The sequence below is a fragment of the Talpa europaea genome (assembly GCF_964194135.1).
Source record: "Talpa europaea genome assembly, chromosome: 8".
NCBI lineage: Eukaryota > Metazoa > Chordata > Mammalia > Eulipotyphla > Talpidae > Talpa > Talpa europaea.
Genome location: NC_140075.1, coordinates 25929215 through 25949358, shown reverse-complemented (window position 1 = coordinate 25949358; position 20144 = coordinate 25929215). Strand labels below are relative to the sequence as shown.

The 20144-nt window shown below is 41.4% G+C and overlaps 1 protein-coding gene across 1 annotated transcript; it reads left to right on the top strand.

The window, feature by feature from the left end:
- Positions 1–311: 311 nt before the first annotated feature.
- Positions 312–866, top strand: GREM1 (gremlin 1, DAN family BMP antagonist; the record flags this gene model as incomplete). Its single annotated transcript, XM_084240599.1, has 1 exon — positions 312–866. The coding sequence occupies one exon, from the start codon at positions 312–314 to the stop codon at positions 864–866; it is 555 nt and encodes a 184-aa protein (XP_084096725.1).
- Between the last annotated feature and the right edge of the window lie 19278 nt (positions 867–20144).

Below are 20144 nucleotides of genomic sequence, written 5' to 3'. Positions count from 1 at the left end.
TTATGCATACAAGCCTGATGTGCGGGAGGGTGAAAGGATTCGCCAGAGACAGAGTGGGGAGCAGAACAGGCAGACTGACTGAAATACACTGCTGAGGGGAGCAGCTGGTGAGACAGGAGAGGTCTGCCGCACCATGTGGGTAGCTCCCTGGCTGGGAATCGAACTTGTGCTGCAGAGGTTGAGGACGGCTTTATAAGTTGCGTCTTAACCACTTGCGCCACCAGGGAGGCCCAGCCTGTGTTATATTAATGTTTAATTAAATAAATAACTTTTCCACGGTTCATGTCTCCAATCTTTTTCTCTGCTGCAGCATGAGCCGCACCGCCTACACAGTGGGAGCGCTGCTTCTCCTTTTGGGGACCCTGCTACCGGCTGCTGAAGGGAAAAAGAAAGGGTCCCAAGGAGCCATCCCCCCGCCAGACAAGGCCCAGCACAACGACTCGGAACAGACTCAGACGCCCCAGCAGCCGGGCTCCAGGAACCGGGGGCGGGGCCAGGGGCGCGGCACGGCCATGCCGGGGGAGGAGGTGCTGGAGTCCAGCCAGGAGGCCCTGCACGTGACCGAGCGCAAATACCTGAAGCGAGACTGGTGCAAAACCCAGCCGCTCAAGCAGACCATCCACGAGGAGGGCTGCAACAGCCGCACCATCATCAACCGCTTCTGCTACGGCCAGTGCAACTCCTTCTACATCCCCAGGCACATCCGCAAGGAGGAAGGCTCCTTTCAGTCCTGCTCTTTCTGCAAGCCCAAGAAATTCACCACCATGATGGTCACACTCAACTGCCCGGAACTGCAGCCCCCTACCAAGAAGAAGAGGGTCACCCGCGTGAAGCAGTGTCGTTGCATATCCATCGATTTGGATTAAGCGGGGCCTACCCATCCTAGGGATGCAACCCCAGGCAGGCCCCGAGCCAGACCTAAAACAGCCCGATTTTTAATTGGCTTAAACCTAGAGGCCAGAAGAACCACCGCCTCCTGGCAGGAGCCTGCTAGTGCGTAGTTTGTGTGCATGAGTGTGCTAGAGGGCACTTCTTATTATGCAAACGTATCCACTTCCCCTGCATGGCACAGAAGGCCTACACCACCTGGGCATACTCAAAGGGGCAGGGTTGTGGTCTGGTTCTGCCTCTGTCTTCCTGGCCCCCCGGGTGCTAGAATCTCCCTTCAGAGTGAATGTTAATGGAAGAGGCCACTGGGAGGGCAGGAGGCTCTTCAGTGGCCTAGACTTGGCAAAGGTATTTCGACCTGTGCCTGCTTCTCCCCTCCCTCCTCCCTTCCACAGACTGTCCCTTCTTCAGTTCTCAGTGACTATTTTGGTCTGCTCCCCTTTCTGCCAAAGTTTCTAAATGAACTCATTTGAGCACAGATATGAATGTTTCCCATTTGGCAAGACCCTTTACCAGGGGGAGGTTGGCACAGGAAGGGCAGGAGGGAAGGAAGATGCGAGAAGGGAGAGGTTGACCAGTGAGCCCAGCAAAACTCAGTAGAGAGAATAGCGTCTTGAGAGGAGAACCCCCCAGATCCCCAAATACAGTGAGACTTGTGCTATGGCAAAAGGTTTTATCCTAGTATTTACCAGAACTCAAGTGAACAGAAGAGAAAGAGACTGTCCAAAAGTCCTTAACTTTGGTTGTCATTGTGATCTGCTGGAACCAACCCAAATCCAAATTTCAACCCTAAAATGCCAATGGTTCCTACTTTCAGAACAAGTGAGCTAAACCTGAGCAGCCCCTCCTGCTTTGCCCCTCAGGTAGGATGATAGATGTAAGTTCTCTAACTACACGCAGGGATGGCCACGGAATAAAAACGGCCTAGGCAGAAGGCCCCATGATCTTCCTTTTGCTTGGTTATAATCAGCTCTTCCCCAGTTCATTATTTCTATGTCATGCTTCTGACAGTCACACGTCTGTGCTGTAAAGACTCTGCCTCTGCTGCGTAGGAGACCCAGCCTCATAGGAGAGCGTTCAGGGCCTGCCATCAAGACCCATCAAGACCCAGCCATCAAGACCCAGCCTCGTAGGAGAGCGTTCAGGGCCTGCTCCAATTTAGCTGGAAGTATGTTTTGAGTCTTTTCATTTTAGCCACTGTGAGGAAACTGAGCTGGAGAGAAGAGGCAGGAATTAAAGGGGATTGCCCCACTGAGGAGTAGCTTGTTACCTGGGCATGTAATGTAAAGGATGTGACCTCCTGTTCTTCCTTGGCCCTCTGAGGGTCAAATGGGAAATTGCAGTTAATAAATCTGAGCATTTGGGTGTGTTCGATAGCTGGCTATTGCCAGGAGGGTTCGTGTAGGTAGTAACCATCCAATCCCTAGTAGGCACTGTCCCCTGATTAAACTCTGGTTAATCACGATGCCTACTGAGGGTTTATCTAATGGCCAAAATGTAGGGTGGGTGAACCTTACTGTGTTTCGCATTTGGCTAACCTGTTTTCCTTCAGACCTGAAGCTTTAGATTTAAACCCCATTCCCAGACTCTTTTTGCCCCACCAGCCAAGTAATATGGGAAACAAACACCACAGACTTGCGTTTCAGTTGCCCATCAAAAGGCCCCAGTGTTCAAAGCACCATCAAGAGTCTGCTTTTATTTTATTTTTGTTTTGGTCCAGTGCTCTCCCATGTAACAACTAAACAGGAACCATACTTGGAGGCAGAAGTTATCTTGAGCACCCAAAACGTAGGGTCTAATTTTAAAACTCACTACTGATGATTCTACACGAGGTGAATTTGAGCAAACACATCGTCTGTGCATTTTGTGTACAGTGTATGCCCCAGCTCCAAATCTTTCTATCATCCACATCCTTCAACAATAAAGCACAGAATGGATCTAATTAAGCACACGAAGGCTAAGCCAAAATTTTGAGGGTGGGGGAGAGGAAAAGAAAGGGGAAGGAGCTGAAAATGTAAAACCACACTAGAGAGGAAAAATGACATTCAGAACTAGCAGACACTGAATTTCTCTTGTTGTTTTAACTCTGCCACAAGCATGCAATTTTGTTAAAAAGAGATGACTTAAGTTGGCAGCAGTAATCTTAGTAGCTTGTACCACAGTCTTGCATGTAAGTCGGATTTGGCTTAAGTAAAGAGAATTTCCTCAAAATTAACTTCACTGAGATAATCAGCAGCATAACTGCCCTAAAAAAGTACAGCACGAGCCAAAGAGGGAAACGCCTGCTTCTCTTTCTGGGCCTTTATGAAGAGTAGCACAAGTGTGGTGTGTCCCCAAGAGTTACTGAAAGTGCCATATCTCTTCCATATTGTATTGGAGTCACCGATGATGTCATGATAGGTTTCTGTTCATTACTATAGTAGGTTTTTTTTTTTTAATGACAAGACATTTGTGATCTCGATCTTTCCTATGAAAATAATGCCAACCACTAAATATGAGTTCCACGATGTACGCTTTGTGCTTGGCATTAAAAGAAAAACACACATTCCTTAAGTCCGTAAGTTGTTTTTTGTTATTGTAGTTCTTCAAAGTTAAAAATGTAAGCGAAAAATCCGGAGGAAAGGATAATTTCCACTGTGTGGAATGTGAATAGTTAAACAAAAAGTTATGGTTATTTAATGTAATTATTAATTCAAATCCTTTGGTCACTGTGATTTCAAACCTTTTTTTTTTTCTCCTTTATATGCCTTCCTCTGAGTTGAACAAAAACACACCGTGCATGGTATTGGAGGCTTTTATCAGGTCAGAGGGAAAACACTGAACTCTTGACAAGTCTGAGTATGCGTTACAGAGTCGAGGCCTGAGCTTTTATTATTTGAATGGACTGTTCCTTAAAGGTTAATATTTCTGAGGCAATATTAAGACAGATTTTAAATGTTATTTTGGAAGACTTCTGATGTGTGTATGTAAACAAATAGCAGATCGTTCACAAGTCCTTTTAAGGAGAGAATCTCAAATAAAAAAAAAGTGTATGTCTAGACCATTTATAAAGAACCAGTTAATGCTTAAGAGTGAGAGTAGTTCTACTGATTTGTCATTCTCAAGATATTTAATATCAACTGCATTATGTATTATGTCAGCTCTAATCATTTAAAAATAACAGAGAATTATATAGGCTTTGATTGAGGTACTTTGCTGTGTATAAGGTTGAGGGAATTTGAGTCTCATAAAAGCTAATTTGGTTTAAAGCAACGTTTTGTGAATCTGTAACTAGAATTTCACCCCAATAATGTTCTATATAATCTTTCCCAAAGAGCAAACAATAAATCGAATTTCTTCTCTGTTTTTGTGTGTGTGTGTGTGTGTGTGTGTGTGTGTGTGTGTGTGAGAGAGAGAGAGAGAGAGAGAGAGAGAGAGAGAGAGAGAGGTAGTGGGCACAGGGGGCATTGAGATGGGTTCATTTGTCATGGAAAGGGAGGTATAAAAGAGATGGTTAGATCACTTATGATCACAAAGGGGATTTATTCCATCTGACCTTCCAGATCCTTCTTGATTTCAGCCTCAGGTTGTGACAGTGAGAAAGCCCCTTTGCAATTGAAAAAAGAGCTAAGGAGGGTTATGCTTGTGCCTTCAGACAGTTGGAATGGTTGTCACAGTCACACAGAAAATATAACAGCTTTATGTGAGCCAGCCCCGGGGAAAAATGGGAGATTGAGATTGGTTCAGTAGGGAGAAAAACTTTCTTTTCTTTTTTTTATTTCTCTTGAGGTAATGTGGGTTTACAACACTGTATATGTTTTAGGGGTATAAGCTCACACCTCTTCAGATGTATGTTACCACACCATGCCCAGCACTAACAATCTTCCACCACTGCCCACTGGACCCCGCTCACCCCAATCCTTCTGCTCTGACTGCCTCAGTTCTGCAATCATTTTTCAAGGGTTTGTTTTTATCTCTTCCTTTGCTTCGTTTCTTTATATTCCACATATGAATAGGAATGAAATCATCTGGCATTTGTCTGTCTCAGAAGGGAGAACTTTTAAATGGTGAGAGTGATTCAGTAATGCCTGAGCTGCCTTTGAGATGGTGAACTCTGTGTCTTTGGACATATTAAAACATACATCAGATATTATTTGATGCGTATGTGAGGTCAAGAGAGTCATTGCGCTGGGTATACAACTGAACTAGTGGATATCTGAAGTCCCATCCTACTCAGACACACGAAACAGGTCTTTTCCTAGATATTGGTTCTCTGACAGGATAATGAAAATATCAGAAGCTATATATGAAGTGCTTGTGCCAGACACTGTGCTAAAGATTTTATATTGTTTCACATCTAATCTAATTACATCTAATCATGCAACATTTGTACTGTTATTGTCTTTACCAGGGGCTAGTGAACACAGGGTTTTACTCCAGCACTTGTGCATGAAACGCTATACACAACTGTGAGATTTTCAATTAATATCAGTTTGTCCTTTGAAGGACAGAGCACAGTATCTAAAGACATATCCAACTCTTGATTATTCAGATCATGTGATTAAGAATACCCTGAGGTTGGAGTTGCCGTCATCAGGAGCCTTAACTCTGAGGCGTTCAGCCAAATATTCTTTGCCCCCTCTCTTTTTGTTATGGCCTCCATGGACTTGGAGGGCAACAATGGCATAAGAACCATGGAGACACTGTCCTCAGAAAAGTCATACTCAGGAGGTAACATCTGAAAAGCTCTTGAAAGGGTAGTAAGACTTGATCCAGAAAGCTATCAAGGTACATTTTCATTTTCCATTAAAAATGAAAAGTATTTGGGGCCTCCCCGGTGGCGCAGCAGTTGAGCGCTGGGCTGCGAAGCTGCCCGCAGCCTCTGCAGCGCCGGTTCGATCCCCGGCTACTCCCCGGCCACCGGAGGAGGGTCCCACATGGCGCGCAGACCCCTCCTGCCGCCCGCTGCTCCCCTCAGCAGTGTACTTCGGTCCTTCTGCCTGCTCTGCTCCCTGCTCTGGCTCTGGTGAATTCTCTCGCCCTCCCGCGCTTCTGACTGTACCCAGTGCTTGTATAAATAAATAAAAAAATAAATAAAAATAAAATAAAATAAATCTTTAAAAAAAAAAGAAAAGTATTTGATGGAATGTCAGCAAAAATATAGAGTGAGGAACTCTGAAAATCCCCTTCTCTATAAAACCAGTGAAAAACTGGCAATAGTCAGAGTCAACTCTCTAGAACTCTGGAAATTAACCAAGGGCTTGCAGTAGTCTGGGGAGCATTTATTCAACAAAAAGGCTGAATCTCTGTAAGAACACTGAGCATCGTGATATTGTAACTTGTCCTGTTTTATCTTCCCTCTCCAACTTCTTCAAAGTCTAACCAACCAACAGTAGGAAAATACCAAGCAATCTGGCAACCACTGGAGGAGGTACAATGGAATTGAAGATCCTTCAAAGTCAGATTCCTGGAGAATTATCATTAGCTGACTTGTCAGGCCCTGGAGGCTCTATTGGCAAGGATATCTTTATTTGGCCTGACTGGAAACTACCCACTGTGAAACACTTGCTGAAAACAACTAGAGGCAACTGATTGTCTTTGGGGCAGAATTGACTAGTGGAGAATGGTTGGGGCAAATAAGATGATAAACAAAAATCTTAAAAGGAAAAGCTGGGATATGAGCTTTCTTTAAGGCTTTGAAAAACTTCAAATATGTTATGGAGATTCAAGAAAACCAAATGCATGTCTAGGGCTGTGTGTATGGCCAGGGCTGTGCCAAGGTTAGGATGAATCTGAGGCCTGAAGCTCTTACCTCAGGCTGACCTTGAGGTGCTGCACAAGCAGGAAGTGAAGGTTAAGGCAGAGCTGTCAAATGCCTGACTGAGTGTTGAAAGAGTGTCCCAAAATTCACACAGAGCCCAACAGCAAAGACTGGTAGACTCATTGATTCCAAATGTTTAAGGAAATCACTTTTCAGCTATTAGCTGACTCTAAGCTAACCAAGTAAAGACTTCAGTGGCCACACACACAAAAAATACAGACTTTATATAATTAGTTCAGAAAAGTTACTAAACAAAGAAACAAACAATAATAAATAGCAGCAGCAACAAATCCTGGGGTGGGTGGGGGGGAATTATTTCAAACACTGCCACATTATAATACTGAAAATGCCCCGTTCTCAGCAAAAAATTATAAGACATGCAAAGGATCAAGAAAGCCTGGTCTATACAAAGGGAAAAAAATAATGCAAACAAAGAAAATGATCCAAGGAAGCTCAGACATTGGACTGATTTGACAAAGACTTAAAATCTATTGCTTCAAATGTTCAAGAAACCATTTCATGGAACTTAAGGCAGATAGGAAAGTGAAAGTTCACCAAATCATGAATACCAATAAAGAGACTGAAATTATGAAAAAGAACAAGATAGAAATTGTGAAGCTCAAAAGTATAATAATTGAAATGAAAAATTTACTAGAGGGGCAGAACAGTAGATTTTAGCAGACAGAAGAAAACTGACAAATATTTATGTAGAATGAGGGGTTGGGGAAAGAGAGAGAGAGAAGGAGGGATTGAGAGAGAGAGAGAGAGAGAGCATTACTACCAACCTTACAGAAATAAAAATGATGACAAGGGAATACCATGAACAACCATATGTCAACAAATTAGATAAGTTAGATGAAATGGACAAATTCCTAGTGTTACAAGGAGTCTGATTCTATTTTTTGCTTAACAACCAACATCTTTTAACCTCATGCTTCCCTGTTCCCCTTCTGCTCAACACATCTGGCCAAACTGATAAGAAATTCCAGCTTCCCCCTCGTTTGGCTGTGATGGGATAATCGACCCATACAAAGCTCTGCCTGCATGTGGGGAGCCTCATCCCAGTTCCAAAAGAAATTGTTCTTTGAATTACACTTATAACTAGTGTACTAGAGCCATTTTCACAAATTTTCAAAAATCTTATTTTCATGAAATATATGAATGAGTGTTCTTGACTATAAACAACAGAATTCACTCCAATTAGCTTAATTACAAAGAGGTGTTTTAAAAGTTAATAGGCAGGTAGCTCACAAAATCTCAGGGGAGCAAATCGTTTTGTTTGGAGGCTATAAATAAATATAAGACCCAGAAATGACCTAGCCATGGCAAAGGCCCAACGCCATAGGGGGCTATTGTAGAAAAACACCACTGGTTTGTCCACTGTTCATTACTCATGTCACTAGAGACAGCCTAAATGCCCAAGAAGCTGGGCTCCCTTCCCATGCTTGACAGAAGTTTCAAGAGCTCCTGTGACTGATCGCTGACTCAAGTTGGTTGCTTCTTGTCAGTCTAGCTGGTGTATCTGCTAACTGCAACTTGGTGCGAAATATAAACATTCATTTCAAGGGCGGCCGGGAACGGCAAGTGTTTAACTGTCTGTTCTCTAGTACAGGAGGCCGTCTAGTAAGGCACTGGAAGGGGCGCCAAATGGAAAAGATACCACACAAAGTAAATCATGAAATGGGAGGAAAAGAGGTTTTGAAAGGCTTATCTTGTGAAACAGCACTCATTTGCTTCTTGGTCTCATTTCTCACAGTTGCCCATTTTCATTTCTTCTTTTCCTTAGCATTCACATCCATTTCTCTTGTTTTAATTTACATATTTTCTGTCAACATGGTGTATTGGCAAAGAATACTTAACTTATTCATTCTCCACTTTGCTTGCTCCATACTACCAATGACAGTTATATTACAAATCTGATGGCATCAATAATCAGAACTCACTTATTAGGACTATTATTATTTACTGCTGAGTTTATTTTTTTTAAAGATTTATTTATTTGTGCATACAAGAGCTGGGGGTACAGGCCAGAGGTACAGAGGGTTGAGAGGATTCACCAGAGACAGAGTAGGGAACAGAACAGGCAGATCGACTGAGGTACACTACTGAGGGAAGCAGTGGGAGAGTCAGAAGAGGTTTGCTGCACCATGTGGGTAGCTCCCTGGCCAGCTGGGGATCGAACTTGTGCTGCAGAGGCTGCGGACAGCTTCAGAGTGCTGTGCTTAACCCCTTGCACCACCAGGGAGGCCCCTACTGCTTAGTTTAAATCTCTTTTCTTGTTCAACTATTGGATTCTGGAGTTACTGGATTTTTTTTTCATTCATTTAGTTAAAAAAATATATTCTTATCCTTACTTGTTACGACTTCATTAATATATTAATATGTCTAATACTGACTTTTGTGTTCAGAGAAGATATCAGTTCCATTTTCTTCATGGGAAGACCTCCCTTTCAGGTTACTTTATTTTCCAGCTTCAGCATGTTGCCAGTTGTTCTTTATTTGAGAGATCTGTATTTGAGTCCTTGTGCATCTTAAAGGGCTTTGCTTCCCTCTCCCTTGATTTATAGAATAGCTGAACATAGAATCATAAAGCCCTCAGAAAGTTTAAGTCATTCCCCAACTGTGTCATATGTTCTGCCATGCTGTGAGGAAGTTCTGTGGAATTCAAGTTTGCCCCTGGCAGCCACCAGGGTTTTCTTCTCCTGTGTTTTAAAAATTCACAGTGATGTGCTTTGCTGTTGGTTTTCTCATTATTTTGATGGACATTGATGTAGACTCAGGTAGCATAGAAAAATCATATATTTTCTTATGAATTTTGAATTTGGACTATCGTGTTGGTTATTTTTAAAGGCTCTCTTTAGCTGCTTCTTCCTATTCTCTTTTTTAAAATAATAGCCGTGCAGAAGCTCTTTAATTTGATGTAGTCCCAGCTGTTGATCTTTGCCTTCACTATCACTGCTTTGGGTGATGTGTCTGTAAAGATGTCTTTGAGGGGCATGTCATGTAGTGTTTCGCCTATATTTCCTTCTATGTATTTTATGGTTTCAGGTCTTATGTCTGGTTCTTTAATCCATTTTGAGTTGGTTTTTGAGCATGGTGTGAGATAGTGGTCAGGCTTCATTCAGGAAAAAGAATAACTATAAGAAAGAAAATATCAAAATCAACAAACAACTATGAACAAGAGACACTCTACGGGGGATGGGGGACGGGGAAAGGAGGGATCGGGGTCAAAATAAGGGGGTTGTAATTGTATGGGGAATATAAAAATAAAATTTAAATTAAAAAAAATAATAGCTGGTTCTTGTTTCATGGGGATAGTAAATATTCTTTGACAAGTTTTCCTGTTCTATTATCTCTGCTTAATACTAGCTCATTTGCTCTCCCCCCCACCTCCTTCTCTCTTATTTTAAGATATTGGTGATCCTTAGTGGGGTGTCATATTTAAGAATGACAATTTAATAGGCTGATGGGGAGATCTGTGAGAGGATTATTGACTTGGTATCCCTCACTGCAAGGTAATCTGGTGATGAGGTGATTTTTTTCATTGGGGGAAACTTCCAAATATGACTATTTAATGATTTTTTTCTTTGGAACCCCTCAGTTTCCCAAAAGAAGAATCCACTATGTTTCTTTGTGTTTTGGATAGTTTTCTGTGAGGGTAGCAGAAAAAGGTAAGTTCTTGTTCAGTTAGAAGAATTTCATTTAATCCTCTTCCTTTTAGCGACATGCCTCATGCCTGTCTTTAGTTGGCCTGGTTGTCCTGAATTTGGTGCCTCTGAGTTTAATTCCCTGAAAGAACAAACCTAAACAAGTTAGGACAGGGGAGGTTGTGGTTGCCTGGTGTAACCTGGCGTTCCAGTTATGTATTGTATGAAAAACTACTTCAAAACTACAGTGGCTTCATTTTTTTAAATTCTTCTTTCTCATGAACCTATGTTGGCTGGATGAGTCATACTTACTTGGGGCAGAGGTTGCTGCTGTTGCTGCTGTCAGATCATTCTTGGGGCTGGAAGTTTCTGAAGACTCGACTGGGACAGGTGCTTCCAACCACTCACTCACATGACCACCATGGTGACTGTGGGAAGTTTAACTTCAAGTGGTCTCTTCGTGTGTCTTAAGCTTCTGAGAGCAGCGTGGTTAAGTTCCAAGAGAAAGTGTTGGAAGAAAATGAAGACCCTTAAAGCTGGGTCTGAAATCCATACTGTGTCACTTTCATCATATTCAAATGGTCAAAGCAGTTACAGATTTTGTCTAGATTCAAGTAAGGGGGAAGCCCCGCCTCATGACAAGACAGGTGTTAAATACCTTGCTGCCATCTTCAACTTGCTTCATCTGACTTCACTGGTTGGGTGAAGGGACATGAGTGTTCAGTTTTGTGTATACAGTCTTTGACTTAATCTTGTGTTCAACCTGGCATCTGATGGTGACATTAATCTTCTGCTGCATTTTGTCTGTCTGCTTCACTTAGGATTTTTTTTTTACAAAAATGTTTATGCATACAAAAACTAAGGTACAGGCCCCAGGTGTGTGGGGGTGAGAGGATTCTCCAGAGACAGAGTGGGGAACAGAACAGACAGATTGACTGAAATACACTGCGGAGAGGAACAGCGGGCAAGTCAGGAGAGGTCTGCTGTGCCATGAGGGTAGCTCCCTGGCTGGGTATCGAACTCACACTGCGGAGGCTGCGGACTGCTTCATAGGTTGCGTCTTAACCCCTTGCACCGCCAGGAGGGCCCTCACTTCGGATTTTTAACTCAGGTTGAAGCTTCTTCCATTGTGTTGTCCAATTTCACTCCCCTGCATGCTTCCATCTCCTAAAAACTTTATTAAAATCAGTCAATTATTAATTATTGTTTCTTTTTTCTTATTTGTTGTACTTACATATTTGTACCTTTTAAATTCTTTACTTTCATGTCAGTACAGTTTCACAAGGAAAAGAAAAGAAAAATTCACTTTTTTTTTTCTTCATGTATTCACTTACTTGAGTGCAACAAAATTTTCTACCCATCATTACCTGATAACAACTTGATGCTGTAGAGGGCTTTAAAATAAAAATCATACCCTTTGGCCCACCTCATTTATTTGTTTCTTGTTAATTTGGAAAGAAAGGCAGGACAGACATTAAAATGATCCTTATTTTGGAGGAAAACAAGGAGAAATCAGAGAGATAAAATGATTTGTACTATGTTGCGTGAGTTATTTGCTTTCTTATGAATCCTCTAGGGAAGTGTTTCAGTATTAAGTCAAAAGGTGATAAGGACATGTCAAAGAAAAAGAAACTCATTTTTCTTTTTATTTGAGGGGGAGGATATAGTGCAGGGAGTTCAGAAAAAACTGGAAAGTGTATAGTCTTGGACTGGCCGATTCACAGGTCATTTATATATAAATGAGCAGTTGTGTTGGGCAGGTCAGGAAACTATTTAGGAACAAACTAGAAAGACTTTGATGACCTAGCTCAGTTTCCTACTTCAGGCCACACTGCTCATTCTGTTCACTTGATCCACATGGTGGGATGTGAGAAGTTTTTCCCACATCCCTTTGCAGAAGCCCATTTTGGCGGAGCTGATGGTAGTGACTGTGTTTCAAAGAGGAAGACCCTATAATGTCTCCCAGGCATACTACAAAGGAAATGTAAGTCATCAGATAGTTGGATCTGGAGCTGGGCCAGGATAACTCGACTCTTCTTATAGAAGGTGCCATGGGATCTATAGTGATGGCAGATGATGGAAGAAGTGGGTCTCCTCAGCTTTATGTCTTGTCTGAAAGATGATAACCATGCTAATAAATTTAGTGCCACATTCTTTACAGTGTGCTCATCCGACCCCTAGAATAAGGCCATAAACCATAATGGGGTCCATGGTGCTTTCAATTATTAGACATTCATTTCTGCTCTTCATTTTTTCCCTTCTGCCAAAATTTGGTTTTATTGATGTGCTTTCTGGAGGCATGGGAGAGAGCAGGGTGGAAAAAAAGGCCCACTTTTAGAAATATGAGAAAAATTTTATGTCCATCAAAATAAAACCTAGGCTCCCTAATGGGGGACGACAATATTTTTGTAATTGTATCTGCAATAAATACATAGACATATCATAAAAAACAGAGATTTGGGGGGCATTCCTGATTCTTTTTAAGCAATATGCTATTTTATGTGATCAACACCCTAATTAAGAATTTTTTCTTTTACTAGTAGGATATATATACAGCCTCAGCCTCAGGCTTTTTTTTTTTTTTTTTTTTTCTGTAAGAGCAGGAAGACATCCAAAGAAGAGTTTATGGGATATGGCACTGAACTCCAGAAAGAGGCTGAATTTCTAAAGAAACAAAGGGAGAAGACTAGAAGTTGGTGTTTAAGATTAGCTTATTTGGTTTCTTGCCCTGATTCTCAACATGGAAAATTTGCCTCTCCAGTGGTTCCCAAGTCTGGAAGAGTTAGTTTCTCCCCTGCTGGGCTCTCCCTAAGTATTTTATTAAACATTTCAACTCTTTACTTTCTCTCCTGATAGACCTATTATCACATACGAATGTCGAACTCACACCAAATCTCCCCTCTGATGTTTTCTTATGAATCAAATGAAACAGATCCCTTTTCTTAAAATGGAAAGAACTAATAATACTGATGAAATATCAGATGGCAAAATATTAATTCCAACTTTTCAGAAACTGAAGACCCCCAAATTCTTCTGTTCTGAGACCCTGTCAAGCAGAAAAATCAAAATTTCCCCAGTCATTCTTACTTCTCACCCAAGATTCTTTGTATTTGTGAATGACCATCTTTCATCAGCAAAAAATGGCATCCTTATTCAAAAAGTAAATAAGATTGTCGAAATGAGTCATGTCTCTTAGTGAAGGTTATCGGTCTAGGATCATGACAAATCTCTTGGTCATTTTTTAAGAAAACTTTTGGCTCGCACAGAACCTTTCACCTGAAAGATTGAGGTAGATGAGTAGAGGTGGGAAAAAGAGAAGACTTAGACAATAAGTGAAGACAGAAGATTTTGGCCTTTAAGTTTTCAGAAGGCCCTTAATGAGGGAAAGAAGCAAAATAAGTAGAAGAAAATTGTAGTGAAAGGAAAAATACAGTGGGACTGAGCAATATCAAGAAATTTGCCAGGGTCCTTCAGCAGAAACTTTGTCTGTTACATTGGAGAGAAAGTGAAACATCTCTGTGGAAGAAAGCTGCTGGAGCTTTATATGGAAGTCCTAAAATGTAGAACTTGGATTGTGATTGCTTTTCTCTCAGGACCTCTTGGGATGAGGAACTGATGAGGGGAAAATGTTTGTCCTGGGGCACTGAAGAACTGGGAAGTGTTTACTTCTTTGATTCTTCCATTGTGAACCAATCTGAAAAAAAAAAAAAAAAATCACGTGCATTTGTGTTCTTTGCTCATGGGGACAAATTAAATCAGAGCCACGTACTGACTGAAGACTTGCTAGCTTTGCATATTATGAAAGGCATTTCCATGGCCGTCATTCCCTCATCTGTGCTACCAGAGCCATCTGAGATGTCATTTAGCCCTGAATCATGTCTAAAATTTGTAGAGATACTAAAGTTAACTTCTAGGTAGAGTACAGTTGACCTTTCTTTTAAAACTGTTGTTATGGGATATTTATGGTCAGACAAGTCAGTACTTTATAACTAGAATGTTTTCATCTAAATTTCTGTGATTTGATGCCAACCAGTGATTTGGGCAAAAGAGATTCAAATAATCTAACATGGATGTGCATCCTCAGTTATGAAGTTAGCTTTATACACCAGAAAATTCTAATTTGAGGGATGGGAGGAGAGACGACCGGGTCAGTAGACTGGGCCACGTGAGGACGACACAGCCCAGCCGGGCCCTCGTTCTTGCAGGCCTCACACAGGACTGACGGTCACCGCGTCGTGAGCCATCAGTACATTTTCATACGATCCTGTGGAGCGTGTTTTGTTTCAAAAGTTGGAGGCTTGACTGATTCACCCAATATGCTTCCCTGGGAGCTCAAAAAGCCATATTCTCTATAGCCCGAAATGGAGAGAGCGGATGAATCTAGCGATTGGTAGGTAATGTGATCTGCCTTTTGTAGCAAGCCAGAAGCCAGATGTCCCCTCCCCTTTGATCTGAATAACACTTTAGGCTGCAGACAATAAGATTGGTTTTAAATTTATTGTCTCTTTGATTTCTGCATTCTAATGCTTTTTAAATTCTTTACACAAGACAGGGCTATATATAGGCAACTGGGGTGGTTCAATGGAAGCCAAAAAAATGCCAGTAGCTTATGAGAAGTGCTGGGTAGAGACTTGTGCATATTTCTCTGCAAAGAAACAAAGCTGACTAACTTGGGGGCAGGAACTTTTTCTTTTCCAATCCTTTGCTCCAAAGTGGAAAAAGTTCCTCGCAGAACAGCTCTCTTAAAGCAGAAGAATTCAGTTTAAATGAAGGAACTTAAATTAGAATGTCTTCCTTCTCCATCCATTACCTTCAACCCTGTTAAAGTTTTATTCCTGCCCTTTTAAAAAATATTTATTTGTTTTAGATTGAGGTCATGTTGGTTTACAATACCATTTAGGATTTAGAAGTATAGGATAACACCCTTCAGGTGTATGTCAGCACACCACCCCCACCGCCAAGGCACCCAGAGTCCTCCACTGTAGTCCACTGTGCCCTCTCCCTGCTTTGCTCTCCCCTATTCCTGTCCTTGTCGACGCTGCCTGTGTCGGGTGATCAGCTGAGGTCAAGTGCTTGATTTCATTAGACTTATTGATGGCAGATACAAATACCTGAATCCCTCCTCACCCTGTGAGAGGAGTTAAGTGGCATTGGGGAAACTCCTTCAATTGCTGTTGAAGGAGACTTAACTGGGCATGCAATCAAATGGGTGAAAACATTCGGCTCCATCCTGCCTGTAGGTGAATCAAACCATAGACAATTGCCCCAGAACTCAGCCTGCGCAGGACACCAGAACAACAGCAAAAGGAGGTTCAAGTCTCAACACACATGGTAGTTACATGACCTCGAGTGAGTCATGGCTTCCCTTCAGCCTTGTTTTCTCTTCTGGAATATCGGGCAAACTCAGACTGACCTAGCATTTTATTATGTTAAAAGATCTTTTGCTAGGCAGGATCTTATTTGAGCCTGAGAGGAAGCCGAACTACAGGGAGGAAGGCGTTCCTGAAGCATCATTACTAGTCTGAGTGAGAGGAAGGTGAGATTGGGGCCCTTTTCTCCAAGCCTCTGGCCACTGAATCAGGTGCACCTTCCCGCGGTGAGGCATGGCAACCAAAGGGAGTTTTGCCTGTAAAAAGGTTTTGCAAACAGATACAGTGATTGCAGAGAAATCCTGCTCTTGTCTCCCCAAAATTCCCTAAGAACTTCTCAGTGGAGAAATGACAGGTCAGACAAGCCCTCAGTGAGGTAAGAAAGAGTAAACAGCACTCACTGATCTGGCTGCAGCTCACCCTTGGGGCGCAGGAGCCGAGGACCCAGGCTCCCCTGGTGGCAGCTCATCTATCGGGTTTTCCAGTCCCTTTTCTATCAGTTCCATGGATATCAGGTATTAGGCTGTAAAGTACGATTGTCTACTTTATGGTTATGAAATATGAGCGATGGACACAGCTGAAGCTTTTAAGTCTGATGGAGATGGTTCCCACGAGGAGCACTTCAGAAACCTAAAGGATCGTCAGGAGGGGAGCGAAGTTGGGAGCAAAAGCAAAAGGCCCTCGTCATTGAATAATCAGGTCCCACTGATATATTTTCTCGGTGGCCACAAAGCCTAAAATACTAGATGTTTTGAAGAAATGTGAAAAACACCTAAGACCCAGTCTCTGTCCTCAAGGCCATGATAGCAAAGGTGCTTAAAAAACAATCTGTAATGTCAACAACTGTAGGATTCTAGCCCTGGAGATACACGTGGAGACAGAATCACGAGCTGTCGAGGCTCTGCTGATGCAGCTGACATGGCTGACCTTTTAAATAGAGGCCTCTTAAAGAGATCGCTTCCTGGCGTCCTGTCAGACTGGGGGCCCACCGATCTCTTCTCTACACTGTCATTTTTTCCTCTCAAATGTAGAATCCATCCTATCGGAACGAAGACTTCCAATGTGTCGAATGCCAAAGAGATGGTCACTAGAGCAAAGGATTTTACATGGTCTGAGAAAGAATCACATGGGGACTGTGGGATTTTACCCCAAAGAATCAGAACCTCAAGTTGTACTCAGTTTCTGAAAAGAGCACCAAGTTGTCGTTCAGACACAGAGGTTCCCCTCAGGCTATAGAGCTGACAAATGGAGTGAGGTGCTCTCATTGATAAGGCCTGATTTGCAGGTGAGCCGATGCCATGGGCAGGGAAGAAGGTGCTGATTCTTGGATCCTGCACATGGCAGAGAGCATTGCTAGGGAATGCAAATCATACTTCAGGATGGCCTTCCCAATGCTGGAATTCAAATGCTCGTGAAATTGCAAAGGAGCACAGAAATTCAACCGCTATCCTTCGGTCAAGCCCAAAACAAAACACGAAGAAAGTAGCTGGGTGACACCACTTAAAATCATTTGATGCATACAGCACGGAGACATTTAAACATGAAATCTAAAGTATAAAGAATATTTCAGTGCTGCTGTCTTGCAGTGTATATCAGCTTGTTCTTTCTAAAGTGTTGCTATGTGATGTCATCGGATTCTCAATGCCCTTCTGGGCGGATTGAGAAATCAAGATTTTAAAAGGTCCAGTGACTTGCCTAAAGTCATAGGTTTGTGGCAAGAACCCAGTCTCCTGATGCCTAAGTTAGTGCTTTTAAAATCATTTATTTTTGGGCCTCCTTTGTGGCACAAGGGGTGAGTCTCAGCACTGTGAAGCTACCCACAGCCACTATAGCATGAGTTCAATCCCCAGCCAGGGAGCTGACCCACATGGCGCAGCAGACCTCTCCTGTCTCGCCCACTGCTCCCCTCAGCAGTGTATTTCAGTGGATCCACCTGTTCTGTTCCCCACTCTGCTTCTGGTGAATCCTCTAATACTCCCCCAGTCCCCGCACCTCTGGTCTGCACTCCAGCTCTTGTATGCATAAATAAATAGATCTTTAAAAAAATAAAATTATTATTTTAACCAAATAGTGTGACCTATATTAGCCTCCAAGCATTCCTAGATTGGAATGAAATTGTGGTATGTGTGTTTTGTTTTGCTCTTTTTAAAGATTCTTTTCTTTATCTTGCTTTATCATATATACACAGAGAAAATACATAGCAAAGTTTATTAAACTGCCAGAAAGCTAAGGCCTCTGTAACCTTGCAGGAACCATGGAGGCCTTTGGTGTGTGTGTACCGGGGGCTGCCTTCACGGCACCATCCTGTGCTGCAGGGCTCAACATGTGGCTTTATGTTCTACCTTTGGTGTTTTGAAATTCCTAATGATTTATAAGCAAGAGACCTGGTTTTTCCATTTTGAACTGGGTCTTCAATTACGTATCTAGTCATGTTCCTACCCACTCATGCCCCCACCCCCAAATGACCACGATCCTCACTTGACTCTTCCTACACGGTTCCTCTTCTCTGTAGCTTTATCACCTTGCTGTGTGCATGTAAACATTTGTTTTACTTGGCTTTGAATCTAATATACAGGAAATCATACGGTGTAGTATTTTGTGTGGACGGTTTCTGTCATCTTGTTTGTAAGATTCACCCATGTTCTGTAGCTGTTATTCAATTAGCTGTATTCAGTTTCATTACTGTCTCACATTCTAATATTTGAATATACATCACAATTTCATTTTTTTATTTTTCTTTTGATTCTACTTGTGAAGTTACTGAAGAGTGAAGTGCCTTGGCCATAAAGTGTATGTTTGCTTAGCTTTCGTAGATAATGCTAACAGCTGTTGTAAAGCGGTTGTCTCAACTGACATTCTCTCCAATAGCATGAGAGTTTCCCTGTTCCACATCCTCACCAAGATTGGAGATTGTCTCTCTTTTTAATATCAACCATTCTATAGCTATATTCAGTTGCAGTGATATCTCCTATATTGAATTGCAGTCATTTTAATTTTGACTTCCTTGATCAGTAATGAGATTATCTTTGCAAGATTGTACAGGTCATTTGGATATCCCCTTCTGTTTACGTCCCTTGTATTCAAAAGCAACTCTTTTATATGCATATTAATATTAGTAATTTGCCTCAGATTATTTTGTATTATATATGTACTTATTATCTCTACGTTTTATTTTTTCCTTTCTAATTTCTACAATTGTTACACCTTCACCATTTCCTTATATTACTGCTGCCTTGGACATTTTTCCCATGTACTCATGATCGGAATGATGATAATAGCATCCTCATCTTGTTCTCAATCTTATAGGGAAAGCTTTTAATATTTTGCCATGAAGTATCATGCTTGCCTAGGTTTTTATTTTTTTTAGATACATATCCAATTTAGGAAGTGTTATTGTATTCTAGTTTGGTAAGAGTAATTTTTCATTATGAGTTTATGACACATTTTATCATATTTTGGGGGGTATTGAGATGATTATTTTCACCCTTTATTTTGTTAAGGTGGTAGATTAAATTGCTTAATTTTCCAATATTAAACCACCACCACATACCTGGAATACTAAAGCCAGTTTAGTCATGTTGTATTATATATATATATATATATATATATATATATATATATATATATATATTTTATATATTAGTTGGATCCATGTTGCCAATATTTTGTTTAGGACTTTTAGCTCAAAGGTTATGACTGGAATCACCTGTATTTTCCTTTACTATAAGTCCTTTATTAGATCTCAGCATAAAGTTGGTTTGATCTTCCTTTTTTATTGTCTGGAAGAGTGTGTGAAATTGGTGCTATCTTTTTCTTAAGTGGTCGGTACATTTTGCTAGTTAAGGCATTGAGTTTAGAGTTTTAATTATGTTCAATTTCTTTAATAATTTTAAGGATATTCAGATACTCTATTTCTTCTTTTTTAGTTTTGGTTAATTGGATATTTAAAAATAATTTTCCACTTCATCTAAATTTTAAAATAATGTATAAAGTTTTAAAATCCTCCTATCTTTTCCTCTTTTATAGGGTCTAGTGTGGTGCTCCATGTCCATTTTTTCAATCCTGATATTGCTTATTTTTCTCACTCTCTGATTTGCTTCAGTCTTCTCAGGTTTAAAAAGTTTTTAGAGTTTGCAAAGAATCAAATTTTGGTTTTGCTATTCCTCTCTATTTTACCTTTTTCTTCCTCCTACTTTTATTTTTATTTTTTTTTAAAGATTTTATTTTATTTATACAAGATCTGGGGTACAGGCCAGATGCACGGGAGAGTGAGAGGATTCACCAGAGACAGAGTGGGGAGCAGAACAGGCAGATCCACTGAAATACACTGCTGAGGGGAGCAGCGGGCAAGACAGGAGAGGTCTGCCTCGCCATGTGGGTTGCTCCTAGGCCAGCAGGGATCGAACTGGCACTGCAGAGACTGCAGACAGCTTCACAGCG